The 17,819-nt window shown below is 44.1% G+C and overlaps 1 protein-coding gene across 1 annotated transcript in view; it reads left to right on the top strand.

Moving 5' to 3' along the window:
• Positions 1-17,819, top strand: part of ARHGAP4 (Rho GTPase activating protein 4) — a 141,016-nt gene that overhangs the window by 80,174 nt on the left and 43,023 nt on the right. Inside the window, exons 9-12 of the mRNA XM_029609599.1 lie at positions 7,887-7,988; positions 8,774-8,968; positions 9,315-9,399; positions 17,607-17,634. Coding sequence (XP_029465459.1) covers positions 7,887-7,988; positions 8,774-8,968; positions 9,315-9,399; positions 17,607-17,634 — 410 coding nt within the window. The remainder of the gene's footprint in view (positions 1-7,886; positions 7,989-8,773; positions 8,969-9,314; positions 9,400-17,606; positions 17,635-17,819) is intronic.

The raw sequence follows: 17,819 nt of genomic DNA, 5'->3' as shown, positions 1-17,819 counted from the left end.
TGGCAGGGTTGCTGAGGCCTGTAGTCCCCCATTCAGTTTTGCCGGGTCCATCACTGGTGCTACCTGTGCCTATGCCCCTGAACAAAGGCCAGGCACCTAGGGTCCCATCCCCTGTAGACTACAGTGAGGATGAGGTTCCTTATGGCTCCTGGGGGATGATATTGTAGATTCCTCCTCCGAGGACTTGGAGGGACTCCCCTCAGAGCTATCTCCTCCAGAGAAATGAAGGAAGTCTCCACCAAGGACTTAACCTTTGCAAGTTTTGTACAGATGATGGTCAAAGCCATCCCTTTTCAGTTGTTGACAGAGGAGGATGCCAGGCACAAAATGCTGGAAATCCTCCAGTTTGTGGATGCTCTTAAGGAGATCATGTCTCTCCCAGTGCACGAGATCCTTAAGGAGTTGCTGCTGAGGATCTGGGAACACCCCCTCAAGGTACCTCCCGTGAACAAGAAGGCAGATGGGGTTTACCTTGACCAGAAGGCTACCGGATTCAATAAGCATCAGCTGCCGCACCAATCAGTGGTAGTCAAATCCACCCTCAAGGGGGCCAAGCGCTCTCAAACCCGCTCCTTGGCGCCCCCAGGGAAGGATCATAGAGCGATGGATGCTCTTGGGAGGTAAATATTCCAGGGAGCCATGCTCATTGCCCGCATCGTCTCTTACCAGCTGTACAGGAGCCAATACTCACGGAACCTCTGGAAACAGGTGCAGGAGGTGGCCGAGCAGCTGCCTCAACAGCAGCAGGCCATCCTCATGTCGCTGGTACATAAGGGCCTAGAGTGTGGAAAACATGAGGTTCATACAACCTACGATGTTTTCGAAACAGCATCGAGATTCTCTGCAGCAGGAATTGGCCTCCGCAGAATAGCATGGCTGTGGGCCTTGGATCTCCGACTGGTGGTACAGGAAAGACACGCTGAATTGTCATGTACGGGAGAGAATCTCTTCGGAGATAAGTTGAGGGATGCGGTAGCCCAGTTACAGGACCACTAAGAAACCCTCCAATAACCCTCCGCAAGCACTTCCGACCTGCCCTCCTCAGCCAGGAGGTCAGTGAGACAGGGTCAGAGGAAGTCTTTCTAGCACCAGAGGAAGTACTATCTTCCGGCCCCTCACTCCCATTCACAGTGGGTGAGCTCCTTCAGCCATCCCAGGCAGCGGAGGCTCCCAAGCCCCAGCTGGCGCCCAAGTCAAATCCCAAGACGGGGTTTTGACTGGATTATGGGGAGCATAAGCTAACCACCTGTACCCAAGATGCTGGACCCCCTTGTCAGGGGCAGGCTGCGATTCTTCACAAATCATTGGCCCAGAATAACCTCGGACGAATGGGTTCTGTCCATCGCCCATCAAGGGTACAAATTAAATCTATTGGATGTCCTTCCAAATTGCGCTCTGTGCCCGTTTTGGGGGCCAGTAGTGCATCAGGAGGTACTGATAAGGGAGCTCTCCGCCCTCTTAATGACCAGAGTGGTCAAACCTGTCCCACCAAGGCAAAGAGGGCAGAGATTCTACTCCCAGTACTTCCTGATTCCAAAGAGCACAGGAGGTCTCCGTCCCATCATAGGCCTTGAAAACATTTCTAAAAAGAGAAAAGTTCAAGATGGTTTCCCTGGGCACCTTGATTCCCCTCTTACAAAAAGGGGATTGGCTATACTCCCTCGATTTGAGGGATGCATATACTCACATCAAGATCTTCCCAAGTCACAGGAAGTATCTCAGATTTGTGGTGGGAAAACAGCACTTCCGGTACAGAGTGTTGCTGTTTGAGCCACCATCGACCCCTCATGTCTTCACAAAATGTCTGGCTGTAGTGGGGGTGCATCGGGGTGCACCTACACAGGCTGGGAGTGCATGTTTTCCTTATCTGAATGATAGGCTGGTCAAGAGCACATCTCAGGCAGGAATCCAAATGCACTTGACCATTTGGGTACTGGAGTCACTAGAGGTCATCATCAACTACCTGAAGTCCCATCTCATCCCGTCACCTCAATTGGACTTCATAAGAGCCCTGCTAGACATGGCTCAGTCAAAAGCCTTCCTGCCACATTCCAGGAAGGTCACCTTGATGTCCATAGTGGCAGTAATTTAACAGAGGCAGCAAGTGTCAGCTCAGCACATGTTCAGGCTGTTGGGCCACATGGCTGCAACCGTCCATGTTACTCCCTTGGCATATTTGCAGATGTGTAGAGCCCAGTGTACCCTGAAGTCACAGTGGCACCAGGCCACACAGAGCCTCTAGGATCGCATTGAATCACCCCGTCTCTTTGACCTGGTGGTGGGTACTTTCAAATTTGGAATAGGGAATATTTATTTATTTATTTTATTTACTCAGTTTTTTATACCGATGTTTGTTTGGTGCTTACCTTCACAATGGTTCACAATTTCTATATATAATCAGTAAGAAGAAAATACGATCATAATAATATTTAAAATAATTAAACAGATCAAAGGACTAAAAGTAAAGGTAAAACAAATAGCAATAATAATAAAATAGCTAAAATAATTAATCAATTCATTAGTAAATAAATTAGATTAAATAGAATTGAAATAAAGTAAAATAAGAGAATAAAATTAAAAATTAAATTAAAATTAAATAAGATTAAAGTTAACATTACTGGCTAACATCAGTTGCGTACGCCTGTTCAAAAAGCCATGTTTTCAATGCTTTTTTAAAAAGTTTCAAATCCTTCTGTAGTCTGAGCTTGATAGGTAAAGTGTTCCACAATTTTGGTCCAGCTAATGAAACAGCTCTTTCTCTGACAGATGTAAGTTTAGCAGATGCAACAGACGGAATGGTAAGGAGACCTTTATTGGCTGAACGCAAGTTTCCTTGTGGGGTATGAATACGAATAACTGCATTCATCCAATCAACGTAATCAGCAAGAATTGCTTTGTGTATTAAGCATAATGTTTTGTATTTAATACTATATTCGACTGGCAACCAGTAAAGGGCAATCAAGACAGGAGTTATGTGATCTTTTTTATTGACTCCAGTAAGGATTCTCACAGAAGAATTCTGAAGTATTTGAAGTGGACGAATTGTTATTTGAGGAAGACCAAGAAATAATGAATTACAGTAATCAAAATTGATAAATATTAGGGATTGCAGAACTGTTCTAAATTCGTTATGGTTCAAGAGAGGTTTTAAACGTTGCAGTATTAGAAGTTTATAGTACCCTTCCTGTATTTTCATGGAGATGTGTTTTTTAAGACTAAGTTCTGGATGAAGCCAAATACCTAGATCCCGTACTTTATTCCCTAATGTAATAGTAGAAATTTCTAAGACACATGTTTTACATTGATCAGTTGGTGAAAGTTTTCGTTCAAGTAGCATTATTTCGGTTTTCTCGATGTTTAAACTAAGCTTCATTTGTTTTACCTGCTATTAAGTTCACTTAGAGAATAGCCATTGCCATTAGCAATGGTAACATGGAATAGACTTAGTTTTTAGGTACTTGCCAGGTTCTTATGGCCTGGATTGGCCACTGTTGGAAACAGGATGCTGGGCTTGATGGACCCTTGGTCTGACCCAGTATGGCATTTTCTTATGTTCTTATGGTATTTAGGTACATGATAGTGATTTGGAATGCTTTATCTAATGAGTCATTTACTGGGATAAGAATCTGAATGTCATCTGCGAATATTTAGTAATTAAGCTGTAAACCAGATAATAAGTAACAGAGTGGTAACATGAAAATATTGAAAAGTGTAGCGGAAAGTGATGATCTTGGGGAACTCCTGTTTCTAGCAAAATAGTTTCAGAAAAGGTATTATTAATGTATACCTGATATGAACGATTATTGAGATAAGAAGAAAACCAGTGTAGTGTTTTTTCTTTAAGTCCAATTTCTGAGAGTCTTTTGATAAGAATGCTGTGATTAACTGTATCAAATGCTGCTGACAAATCCAGCAGCACTAATAAATAACGTTGACCGCTATCGAAACCTTTTAAAACTGGATCTGAGAGAGAAAGTAAAAGTGTTTCCGTGCTAAAGTGTTTACGAAAACCGAATTGGGTCGAATATGACACATGGTTGTTTTCAATGTGTTCCATGAGTTGTTTAAGTACCACTTTCTCTATTAATTTAGCAATAAATGAAAGATTAGATATAGGACGATAATTGTTTAACACTGTTGAATCGAGAGTCTTTTTTTTCTTCCAAAGGCCTCTTACCCAAATTGTCCTAACCACTGATGCGTCCACCCTGGGGTGGGGAGCTCATGTACAGGGGCTAGGCACCCAGGGCTCCCAGGAAACAAGTTGTCAATTCAATTTCCTGGAGCACCGGGCAATCAGGGATACGCTGTGGACTTTCATAGATCGGCTGTCCAATTCAGTTGTCCTGATCCAAACAGACAACCAAGTACCTATGTGGTATGTCAACCAGCAGTGAGGCATGGGGTTGTACTTCCTATGTCAGGAAGCTGTCCAGATCTGGTCCTGGCCCTAAACTCACGGAATGGTGCTCAGGGCCCTGTATCTAGCTGGAATGGAGAACGTGATAGCAGGCAGACTGAGTCGTACCTTCAGACCTCACGAGTGGACTCTGGCCCAGGGGGTAGCGATCCGGATCTTCCGCCTCTTCTGCCTCTAGGGGAGCCCAGATGTGGATCTATTCACGTCTCCCTGCAACAGAAAGGTAACTCAGTTCTGCTCCCTGTACAGGACAGACAGCAAACCAGCCTTGGACACCTTTGCCCACTATTGGGGCAAGGGTTTTCTGTAAGTGTATCCTCCGATTCCCTAAGTGGTGAAGACTCTCTTGAAGCTTTGCAAGGATAGAGGGACTGGGATTCTTATAGCCCCTCATTGGCCGAGACAGGTCTGGTTTCCACTCCTTTGGGAGTTGTCCATTTGGAAACTGATCAGTCTGGGGACTTCCTTAGAGCTCATCACGCAAAACCGAGGCAGTTTGCGGCATCCCAACCTCCAGGCTCTGTCTCTCACAGCCTGGATGTTGAGAGGTTAATTTTGCAACCACTTGATCTCTCAGAGAATGTCTCTTGGATCCTGGTGACTTCCAGAAAGTCTTCCACTAAAAAGTCCTACAGACTGAAGTGGAGGAGGTTTTCCATGTAGTGTGAGAAGAAGGCCCTGGATCCATTCTCCTGCCTCACACAAAAACTGTTTGATTACCTTCTACACCTATCGGAGGCTGGCTTGAAAACCAACTCTGATAGAGTTCATCTGAATGCAATTGGCACTTACCATCATGGTGTGAATGGTATGCCCATCTCTGTACAACCTATAGTTGTATGTTTCAAGCGGGGCCTGCTTCAATTGAAGCCTCCTCAAAGGCCTCCTGCTGTGACTTGGGACTTCATCATGGTGCTAGCTCAGCTGATGAAAGCTCCTTTTAAGCCGCTGCACTCCTGTGACCTGAAGTATCTGACCTGGAAGGTCATATTTTTGGTGGCAGTCACCTCACCGTGCAGGGTCAGTGAGCTCTAGGCCTTAGTGACTTATCAATCTTACACTAAATTCTTTTATGACAGGGTGATCTTAAGTATACACCCTAAGTTCCTGCCTAAGGTGGTGATGGATTTCCAATTTAACCAGTCCATCATCCTGCCACCAAGGTGAACAAGCACTGCACAGTGTGTGCTGCAAGAGAGCCTTAGCTTTCTATCTGGAGCGGACAGAAGCCCATAGACAGTCCATCCAACTTTTTATTTCTTTTGATAGGAATAGGTTGGGAGTTGCCATTGCCAAACAGACACTATCCAATTGGCTAGCAGATTTCGTCTCCTTCTGTTATTCCCAGGAGGGACTGCATCTTGGGGGTCATGTCAAGGGTCATTCTGTCAGAGCCATGGCAATGTCGGTGGCCCATTTGCTAGCAGTTCCGGCGGAGGAGATCTGCAAGGCTGCGGCATGGAGTTCTCTTCACACATTCACATACCATTACTGTCTGGACAAGGATGACCAATGTGATACTAGGTTCAGCCAGTCTGTCCTCAGGAATCTCTTCGAGGTATAGAACCCAACTCTCCCTACCTAGGGCCCATTGTTTGGGTTCAGGCCGTCTCTCCTTCTGTTGCCAACAGCTCTGTGGTTGTTAGGCCCGTTGGCACCTGGTTGGTGTCTGTTGGTCCCCTTTTGTGTTAGGGAGCAGCCTGTAGCTAGGGATTCACCCATGTGTGAGGTCTAGTATCCTGCTTGTCCTAGAAGAAAACACAGTTGCTTATCTGTAATAGATGTTCTCATAGGACAGCAGGATGTTAATCCTCACAAAACCTGCCTGTCACCCTGCGGAGCTGGGTTTCTCCTTATATTTTCATTTTTATATAATTCTATGTAATAAGACTGAAGAGGGACCTCATGTGGCTGCGTGGTATAGGGCATGCTGGGCATGCTCAGTGTGCTTAGTCAAAGTTCCAGAAACTCTGAAATAAGTTTTCCATGCCGGGCTCCATCCGATGATGTCACCCATGTGTGAGGACCTGTTACAGGTAAGCAACTCTGCTTTATGTAGAGCAGTCTGCGCTCACAGGCCTTGCTGTGGCCCAGCCCTCCCTCCTTCCACAAAGGCTTGCTGCTACGATGGAAACCTGTGTGAGGTGTAGGACCACTGCAGGGCCTATGAGCAAGCGACACATATCTCGGAGACCCTGGCTGAGTTTCCATAGTGAACATGTTGCTGCTGCTGCTGTGAGTGCCACTGCTCCACATAGCAATTGGTGATTTGGAGACATGCCCGGGTAGAGGCATAGCAGTGGGGCCCATGGTCTGGTGCTTATCTGAATTTGAAAGCAGTTGCCTATGTTGCTTCGGCCTAAATCCAGACCTGGAAGAGTAGAAGTAAAGAGGGGTGAGAGGAGCAAGAGCTGAAAGGATGGATGATGGCAGGAATGGAAATGATTAGGGAGAGATGGTATGAAGGAGGAGGGAGAGGATGAAGGGGTGAGAGGAAAGAAGGGTGAGATTAGGGAGGAGGGATGGAGAGGAAGACAGGGATTGGAAGGAGGGATAAAGGGTGAGAGAAAGGGAGGGATACCTTTCGGGGAGGATATAGTGAGAGATTGGGGAGAAGGATGAAGTGGTGAGAGGAAGAAGCAGTGAAAAATTGGAAGGAGGAGTGAAAAGGGGAGAGCGTGAGAGCAGAGATAGTTGAAAGGAAAAACCTAATCTTATAGAAGAAGAGAAAAAATAGTGAGAGAAAGTGAAGTAAAAAGAAAAAACGAGGAAGGGAAGTGAGAAGAAAAAGAGAACTGAAGTGAAACAGGAAAATGACTCACAAAAAGTTGGAGAAATATTTTTAAAATGATAATATAACAATAAAAATTAGCTTTTTTTATATGCAAGTATATGCAAATACATGCAATATGCCAGTAATTGCTGTAGAATCTCAACCACTGTACTGCAGAACTTTCCAACCCATAAGCTCCACGGGACATTGGGTGCCTTCGTTACAACACCCATTAATAAGAACTCATCTCTCAGTATATTAATTGTAACCTTTAAGAACATCATATTTGATCACCTCGTGAGTTAGAGCCACCAGGAATAAATGTTCGTCTTTTAAAAGAAAAAGTCAAGGGGGAAAAAAAGGATTTGTTTCCCAACAGAAGAATTAAATCTCTAAAAGGAAAAATGTTCTAAGTCTTACGGCAGGGGGAAAAGAGGAATTAGATTTGTACAGCAACCAATGAGGGCCTTGACTTTTATGGTCTGGGAAACTGATAAGCATGGGGGTAGCCTACTTGGCACAGCAGATACTTCCATAAGCTTGCTGAGCAGACTGGATGCACCATTTGATCCTTTTCTGCCGTCATTTCTATGTTTCTAAGTGTCTGAGGCTGCAGGAACCAGGACTGCATATTTTAGAATTGTATTATTATATCTAAAATCTTTCCCTTTGTTGCCTTGGCCTACCCATCAGATGTGCGATGTGAGGGTGCAGTCTGCCTTCCAGAATGAGCTGCTAACCCGCTTCCAGCAGATCCAGTCCAGGCTTTCCTCCGTGAGCATCGAGACAGAGGAGGTATTTCAGGGGTCTTTATATGTTTTCTAAAGGGTGGAGGGCAAGGGAGAGGAAAACGCTCTGAAATTGGGGTTAAAGATGCCCCCTGCACCCTTATGGAATTTTAGCAGGTGAAAATGAGACAAAGTGGGAGGGGGAAAAAGAATTTAAGATTCAGATGATAACCAACATGGGCCCTGACTTTTACCCCTTGTCTGGGGTACTGCTACACAGACATAAAGGAAAAAGCACAGAACTGCTTCAATGGCCAAGTCCATAAGCAATGCACATCAAGCAGCACTGTCTGAATTTTCATGAAGGCTCATCACCCAGTAAAAGAGAAACAAGGGGGTAACCTACACAGAGTGGCAGATACTACCATAAGAAGCTTGCTGGGGAGACTGGATGGACCATTTGGTCTTTTTCTGCCGTCATTACTGTGTTACTATGTAAAGGAAGATAATGTGCAGCCTGGATGGGGAACCCTTGGAATCTTCAACCAGTTCGAGGTCCACATGGATTGATAGGGCCAACATTTTGTCATTTTCTTATGAGGGCGTCTTGGCTTGGTTTCCTGACATCACAGTTCTGTGTAGGGGAAGAATTTGGAGGTAGGCATTATCATAGTTCTTGTAGGTGTTGGAGTGGGGGGGGGGGGAGCATCTGCTTTCTGCTGTGATTTATGATACATCAGCAGATAGTCAGGAGATACACCTGATGTGGGGATGGATTCATGTCTCCGCCCCGTTAGGATTAGATAAATCTCTGACCTCCTCATATCCATCACGCCATTTCCCCATCCTCAGGTGAACAAGACGCTGAAAGCCACCCTACAACCTCTCCTGGACATCATGGCATCAGATGATTGGGATGTCATGGAAGCCTTCCAGTCTAGCCGGTCCACAGAATCACTGAAGTCCACAGGCTCTGATCCAGGCAGCAAGCAGAGCATCGCCAAGCGCCGTGCCAACCAACAGGAGACAGAGAACTTTTACCTGATGGTAAAGGAGGGGATGGGGTGGAGGAAGGGAGGGGAGGGGCTTAGATGTGTCCTTAGATTGGTGGTGGGTGCCATGTAGGATGTGTGTGGAGAGCAGAGTGTCATGTAAAAAGGGCGGTGGGAGTGGACTGTCACCAGCCTGATAATGTGAGGAAACAAATGAATGAAGGATAGTGATAGAAGGGTGAATGAGGAAATGGATGAATATTATCGATGGAAGGATAGGTAGGAGAAGCGGGTGTACAAATGGATGAGTCTTAAAGATTTAATAGAATTATCAGTTGGATGGTATCAGGGTGGATATGTAGACTCCACAAGGTGGTTACCAAATGTGTTCATTTGTTCAGAAATTTCATGAATACCTGAATGGCCGGAGCCTCCTCTCCAAACTAGAAGCTAAACATGATCTGCTGAAAGAGGCCATCAAGAAGGGTAAGTGGCCCAGTGGATAGGGGGCTGCTGCTGGGAGAATGGAATTAGCCTCATCAGCCGATAATGTCATCATATAGTCACATTCTCCCTCCGCACTGACCATGCCGCCTTCCTCGGGTGCAGTAATCAGCCCTTGCTCTCACTGTTCTTCAAAAGAGATAGAATGGGGTCCTAGCAGAAACGGGAAGTTTATTTTGTGGACGTGGTGGGAAATGGGTGGCTGAAGTTTGAAGAGGCATTTCTCTGCAGGTCTCTCCCACTTCTTCTGCCTCATATCCCATTCCTAGCACCTACTCCCTCTTACCTCCCTTGATTCTTCTTCACCCATTCCTTCCTTGGCCCTGCCTCCTTCTCGCCCTCTCTCAGTGCCTGCATTTTCTGTCATCCCATCTTGAGTCCTTAGGCCCTCTTCCTTTCTTTCCTCAGCCTCTGCACCTGCATGCCTCTGTTCTCCTGCTCCCTTCTTCCTTCCCTTCATTAACTATGACTTTGTTTCCAAGTTTGTTGAATAGCTATTAAAAAGCGTTCTTCATATCTTTATAAATCTATTCTATATTTGCTTTGTCTTGTTTTATGTTGTATTGTTAATCCCCACACCTACTATTTTTATTTATTTATTTAAAATCTTTTCTATACCGTCGTTAAGTAGTATACCATCACAACGGTTTACAGTGAGGCACATATATACATCTTTGAAAGTTGTATAAATTAATTCAATCTATAGGAAGTGCCATTAAGTTCCGGTAACATAGTTCCATAATAAAGACTATTTGCAAAATTTAAAGATCTTGTCCTTTTCATCGCATCTCAGTTTTAATTGTGTATATATATATCTCTATCGTAAAAGTATGATTTTTTAATAAAACACGCTTATAGATCTTAAAGGTGCTGCGTTCTGATGTGCTGCTGTCAGAATTCATATTCCACTATCCACTGCTCTCTTTATACTTATAGGAAACTCAGATTCGATGTATAAATGTATGAATGCCATTGTAAGAATCTTGTCCTTGTCATAGAGAGAGATGGTTGAGGTGTCAAAATAGAACAGGGAATGTGCAGATTTACCAAAACATAGTAGCTTGGCCAAACATGTCATGGGAACTCATAAACTGCAGAAAAGCTAAAGTAGTCTAAAAATAAAGGAGGGATCGACAGCCTTCAGTTTGTGATATGCAAAACCTGAAATGGAGATCTTAGAGCATAAGAATTGCATGCTGAGTCAGACTAAGGTCCATCGAGCCCAGCATCCTGTCTCCGACAGCGGTCAGTTCAAGTCACAAGTACCTGGCAGATCCCATAAAGTGGATCTAATTCCTTTTACTAACTCCTAGGGATAGCAATGGCTTTCTTTAATCTACCTGGCTAATAATGTATTATGCACCTTTCCTCCAGTAAGTTGTTCAACCCTCTTTTAAACCCCCCTATGCTAGTCGCCTTGACCTCGTCCTCTGGCAACAGATTCCACAGCTTGATAGTGCACTGAGTGAAAAAGTACTTTCTATTATTTGTTTTGAATCTGCTGGTTTTTAGTTTCATGAAGTGTCCCTCTTGTTTTAGTATTATTTGAAAGGGTAAGTAACTTCCCTTTATTTACCCATTCCAACCCACTCATGATTTTTTTTTTAATTCTATCATGTCTCCTCTCCGTTGTTTCTTTTGTAACTAAAGAGCCATAGCCTGCATAGCCTCTCACCATAGCAGAGATGTTCCATTCCGTTTATAATTTTTGTCACCCACCTCTGCACCTTTTTTAGTTCCACTATGTCTTTCTTGAGATGTGGAGGGCCCAGAACTGCAAACAGTACTCATGTGCTCGATGTAGAGGCAATATGATATTTAAGAACATAAGAACATGCCATACTGGGTCAGACCAAGGGTCCATCAAGCCCAGCATCCTGTTTCCAACTGTGGCCAATCCAGGCCATAAGAACCTGGCAAGTACCCAAAAACTAAGTCTATTCCATGTTACTGTTGCTAGTAATAGCAGTGGCTATTTTCTAAGCCAACTTAATTAATAGCAGGTAATGGACTTCTCCTCCAAGAACTTATCCAAACCTTTTTTAAACACAGCTACACTAACTGCACTAACCACATCCTCTGGCAACAAATTCCAGAGTTTAATTGTGCATTGAGTGAAAAAGAATTTTCTCCGATTAGTTTTAAATGTGCCACATCCTAACTTCATGGAATGCCCCCTAGTCTTTCTATTATCTGAAAGAGTAAACTGATTCACATTAACCCGTTCTAGACCTCTCATGATTTTAAACACCTCTATATCCCCCCTCAGCCGTCTCTTCTCCAAGCTGAAAAGTCCTTCTCTGTACCTTCTCCATCGCAACTGTATCTTTTTTGAGATGCGGCAACCAGAATTGTACACAGTATTCAAGGTGCGGTCTTACCATGGAGCAATACAGAGGCATTATGACATTTTCCGTTTTATTTACCTTTCCCTTTCTAATAATTCCTAACATTCTGTTTGCTTTTTTGACTACCGCAGTACACTGAACCGATGATTTCAATGTGTTATCAACTGTGATGCCTGGATCTCTTTCTTGGGTTGTAGCACCTAATATGGTACCTAACATTGTGTAATTATAGCATGGGTTATTTTTCCCTATATGCATCACCTTGCACTTATCCACATTAAATTTCATCTGCCATTTGGATGCCCAATTCTCCAGTCTCACAAGGTCTTCCTGCAATTTATCACAATCCGCTTGTGATTTAACTACTCTGAACAATTTTGTATCATCTGCAAATTTGATTACCTCACTTGTCATATTTCTTTCCAGATCATTTATAAATATATTGAAAAGTATGGGACCCAATTCAGATCCCTGAGGCACTCCACTGCCCACTCCCTTCCACTGAGAAAATTGTCCATTTAATCCTACTCTCTGTTTCCTGTCTTTTAGCCAGTTTGTAATCCACGAAAGGACATCACCACCTATCCCATGACTTTTTACTTTTCCTAGAAGCCTCTCATGAGGAACTTTATCAAATGCCTTCTGAAAATCCAAATATACATCCTCTACCGGTTCACCTTTATCCACATGTTTATTAACTCCTTCAAAAAAGTGAAGCAGATTTGTGAGGCAAGACTTGCCTTGGGTAAAGCCATGCTGACTTTGTTCCATTAAACCATGTCTTTCTATATGTTCTGTGATATTGATATTTAGAACACTTTCCACTGTTTTTCCTGGCACTGAAGTCAGTCCTATCTTGTAGACAGATGGACTCAGGACCAGTGGTTTATGCTCCCCTGCCAGCAGATGGAGATGGAGTAAGCTGACATCAAAGTATATATAACTCTGCAGTGAGCCCAGCCTGCCAGTATTCTCCGTCTCCAGCAGATGGTGGACGCGTACCTCCCTATGGGTATTGCTTTGAGCTTTTTGAAAGAAGAAATTTGAGATTCTAAATTCAGGAAAAGAAAGCCCCCGCTCTCCTGCGGCGAAACCTAAAGGTCCCTCCCTCAGTTGAGAATTCCTGAGGCAATTTCCGTGGTCCCTCAGAGGAGTGCCTTGGTCGGGTAGCTGGGTTTCCCGGCGTGGACTTAGCTGCTAATTCAGCTGAAAGGCAGCGGGTGCAGGAGGCCAAGTGCGGCGGTGACGGCAGATGCCCTCTCCCCCACAGCCGCAGACAGTCTCTGTACTCAGCCGGTAAGCACTGAGCTCAGGTAAGGTTTAAAAAAAAAAAAAAAAAGGAGAAAGTTTTAGCTGAATCAGATACAGTTAGTGGGGTTTCAGGACTTTCTCCGTTCTTGGTACACCGTGCCAACATTCGTTACTGCTTCCATTGGGGTTGGGGTACTGGGCAGCCTGGCGGATTCAGTGGCCCCCGGTGGGCTAGGCCCCGCATTTAGGCTTTTTTCTTACACGTCACATGGTAGGCCATAGATGCTTCGGGCTGCGTCGGTATGGCTTTACCTTTGGGCCCTGGGTTCCATGGCAGCAGCATTAGTCTTGATTCCCTGGGCAAGAGCGCCCTTGCGCCCTTTACAGAGAGCCTTGCTGGTGTGATAGATTCTCCTGAGAGTCATGATTATTAGGTGAGGTAAAAGTGGTGAAGAGTCTTCAGTGGTGGCTGGATCGAGAGCATTTGATCAGGGGGATGAATTTTATGTCGCCCGTTTGGTCAGTAGTGACCATGGATGCGAGCCTCAGTGGATGGGTAGCTCACTGTCAGGAGGTCACAGTGCAAGGATGGTGTTTCAGTGTAGAGGTGAAGTGACCCATCAGCTGTCTGAAGGTTCGGGCAATTCATCTGGCATTTCAAGTTCGTGCTTCATTTACTTGGAGGAGCTGTGAAAGTGATGTCCAACAATGCCACAGTGGTGGCTTACATACATCATTAAAGGGGAACCCAGAATCAACAGGTTTCTCAGATGTTCTGTTGCCGTGGACGAAACAGCATCTCTGGGCGTTGTCGGCATCTCACATTGCGGGAGTTGTCAATGTTCAGGCGGATTATGTCAGCCATCGCATCCTAGACCCGGGGGAATGGGAGCTGGCAATCAAGGCCTTTCAGCTCATCATCTCCTGATGGGGTCAGCCCTTTTTGGATCTGATGACAAGCTGCGAGAATACAAAGGTGCAGCAATTTTACAGTTGCAGGCAGGATCCTCAGGTACTTGGACTTAATATTCTCGTCCCAGGTTGGCTGCGAGACCAAATTTTGTGGTTATTTCCTTCATGGCCAATAATCAGCAGATTGCTGCAGAAGATAGCCCATCTTCTGTGCTTAGTCCTTCTGGTGGTCCCAAACTGGCCTTAGAGACCATGAATTGTGGACCTCTGGAACTTCTGCGACAGGAACCAGTTCTCCATGTGAATCCAGATCAGTTTTGTCTTACGATTTGGCCCTTGAGAGGGTTAGACTGTTGAAGTGGGATAATTCCATGGTGGTGGTGAGCACTATGTCGCAAGCTCAAAGACTTTCTACATCATTGGCATCCATTTATGTCTGGTAAAGTTTTGACCATTGGTGACTGGAGTGGCCCTGACAGAGTGGTAAGTCCCTTGATTCTGGAATTTCTGCAGGAAGGTTTATGTAAGGGGTTGGCCCTTAGTATGCCAAAGGTGCAGGTGGTAGCTTTGGCTTGTTACAGGAATCGAGTTTAAGTACGACCTCTCTCTTCACATCCAGATGTATTAAGCATATTCGACCGCCACTACAAATACCTTTTACCACTTTGAGACCTAAATCTGGTACTGACCTTTTTGGTGAGTCCTACATTTCGTTCTCTTTGGCATTCCCCTTTCTGTTTGTTAACCATAAACACTGTGTTCTTAGTTGCTATATGTTCAGCATGGCAGATTTCAGAATTTCAAGCTCTCTTGTCAAGAGTCCTTTCTAGTGATTATGCTAAATAGGATGCAAATTAAGACTGTACCGTCCTTTTTGCCTAAAGTTGGATTTTCATTTGAATCAGTCTATGTCATTCCCATCGTTGGAGAGAGTGGCTGAGAAGGACAAATTTCAGAGGTTGCATCCTTTGAATGTGAGGAGACATTTGTTGCATTGTCTTAAGGTTACCGAGACCTTTTGAAACTTGACCGTCTCTTCGTATTGCATGTGGGAGTAAATAAGGGAGAAGCAGCTTCTCGAGCCACAGTGGTCTGTTGGGTTAAGGATGTGGTCACAGTGGACTATGTAGATGTCTTGGGCGAAGTTACAGTTGATATCTTGGTCAGAGATCTGTAGAGCGGAGACATAGTCTGTTGCATGCCTTCTCCAAGCATTATTGTTTAGATGTTAGGGTTCAAGAAGACACGTCTTTTGCCAGATCAGTGTTGCAGGGAGCACAGGCAGCCTCCCACCTGAGAAAGAAGTATCTTTGGTGCATCCCATTTGTGTGGACTGGCCTGCCTGAGGAAAGTGAAATTACTGCTTACCAGATAATTTCCTTTCATCTAGTATAGGCAGGCCAGTCCACATTCCCACCTCAGGAAGCCTGTACTGTCTTGTGCTGTGCTGTACTATATTGTCTTTGTCCTTCTCAGGGATGTTCTCAGAGGCAGAAATCGAAGGCCATTGCAGCCACTGAGGGATCTAGTAAGTGAGTACTTCTTTACCTGTTATGGTTATTGTATTTCCTTCTCTTCTGAGTCCAGTGCTTTTCCTCACTGGAAGTAAAAAAAACCCAAAAAACAAAAAAAAAACCCAGTAAATGATTGGGGGAGAAAATATATAGTGTTGAAGTTCAAGTGTTTATTCAGTTATCCACAGTTTGCTTTTCCAGGAATACAGGCAGGCTGATGTCAGTGCAGTGCTATATGAGTTTAACATCATCTGACTCGCTGATCTCCTTCTCCATCTGCTGATTGGAATGCATAACCTACCTGTCCTAGAGGAAAGGAAATATTCAGATAAGTAGTAATTTCACCCCAAAATTTAAAAAGGGCTCCAGGGGTGATCCGGGAAACTATAGACCAGTGAGCCTGACTTCAGTGCCAGGGAAAATAGTGGAAACTGTTATAAAAATCAAAATCACAGAGCACATAGAAAGACATGGTTTAATGGAACACAGTCAACATGGATTTACCCAAGGGAAGTCTTGCCTAACAAATCTGCTTCATTTATTTGAAGGGGTTAACAGACATGTGGATAAAGGTGAACCAGTAGATGTAGTGTATTTGGATTTTCAGAAGGCATTTGACAAAGTCCCTCATGAGAGGCTTCTAAGAAAACTAAAAAGTCATGGGATAGGAGGCAATGTCCTTTCGTGGATTACAAACTGGTTAAAAGACAGGAAACAGATACTAGGATTAAATGATCAATTTTCTCAGTGGAAAAGGGTAAACAGTGGAGTGCCTCAGGGATCTGTACATGGACCAGTGCTTTTCAATATATTTATAAATGATCTGGAAAGGAATACGATGAGTGAGGTTATCAAATCTGCAGTTGATACAAAATTATTCAGAGTAGTTAAATCACAAGCGGCTTGTGATACTTTGCAGGAGGACCTTGCGAGAATAGAAGATTGGGCATACAGATGGCAGATGTAATTTAATGTGGACAAGTGCAAGGTGTTGCATATAGGGAAAAATAACCCTTGCTGTAGTTACACGATGTTAGGTTCCATATTAGGAGCTACCACCCAGGAAAAGATCTAGGCATCATAGTAGATAATACTTTAAAATCGTCGGCTCAGTGTACTGCAGCAGTCAAAAAAGAAAACAGAATGTTAGGAATTTTAGGAAGGGAATGGTTAACAAAACAGAAAATGTCATATTGCCTCTGTATTGCTCCATGGTGAGACCGCACCTTGAATACTGTATACAGTTCTGTTCGCTGCATCTCAAAAGAGATATAGTAGCGATGGAGAAGGTACAGAGAAGAGCGACCAGAATGATAAAGGGGATGGAACAGCTCCCCTATGAGGAAAGGCTGAAGAGGTTAGGGCTATTTAGCTTGGCGAAGAGATGACTGAGAGGGAATATGATAGAGGTCTTTAAAATCATGAGAGGTCTTGAACGAGTAGATGTGAATCAGTTATTTACACTTTCGGATAATAGAAGGAGTAGGGGGCAGTCCATGAAGTTCGCAAGTAGCATATTTAAGACTAATCGGAGAAAATTCTTTTTCACTCAATGCACAATTAAGCTCTGGAATTTGTTGCCAGGGGATGTGGTTAGTGCAGTTAGTGTAGCTGCGTTTTAAAAAAGGTTTGGATAAATTCTTGGAGGAGATGTCCATTAACTGCTATTAATCAAGTTGACTTAGGGAATTGCCTCTGCTATTAATTGCATCAGTGGCATTGGATCTTCTTAATGTTTGGGTACTTGCCAGGTTCTTGTGGCCTGGTTTGGCCTCTGTTGGAAACAGGATGCTGGGCTTGATGGACCCTTGGTCTGACCCAGCATGGCAATTTCTTATGCTCTTACAGAAGGGAAGGAAGGTCATATATAGTAAGTGTTGAAAACATATATATAAAAAAACAAAAACAAAAAAGATCATTGAGCAAAAAAGATGATAGGGTATTGGAATCCACCATGAGAAATATAGTGGAAGGGCATTAAGGCTTTCCTTTGTCTAGGGGGAAAATCCTTGATGAATCAGGCCTTAAATATCAACTTTTTTAAAGGGATAAAATATGCTTCATTCTTGGAAAAATGGGCTTGACTATATACTTTAACAGAGAAAAAGAAAAGGCAATGATTAATCTGGCTATCACACATGGCTTTTTTCTTCTTGATTTGTAGGACATGTGGGGAATCAAGAGGTGTCCAGGTAAGAAGTACAGGAATACAGAGGGCTGGACGGGATAGCTCAAGAGATGGAAATAGGGATATAGAGCCTGTCACCTCTTGAACTGATTAGTTCAGGGAAGGGGCAGAGGGGATAAGAGCTTGTTCCCTCCAGGATGGCTTGGGGAATAGGCACCAGGACACTGAACCTCTCATCTCTTGGACTTG

Source organism: Rhinatrema bivittatum, chromosome 1 (genome assembly GCF_901001135.1).
Source record: "Rhinatrema bivittatum chromosome 1, aRhiBiv1.1, whole genome shotgun sequence".
Classification (NCBI taxonomy): Eukaryota; Metazoa; Chordata; class Amphibia; order Gymnophiona; family Rhinatrematidae; genus Rhinatrema; species Rhinatrema bivittatum.
This window is presented reverse-complemented; position numbering and strand designations above follow the sequence as displayed.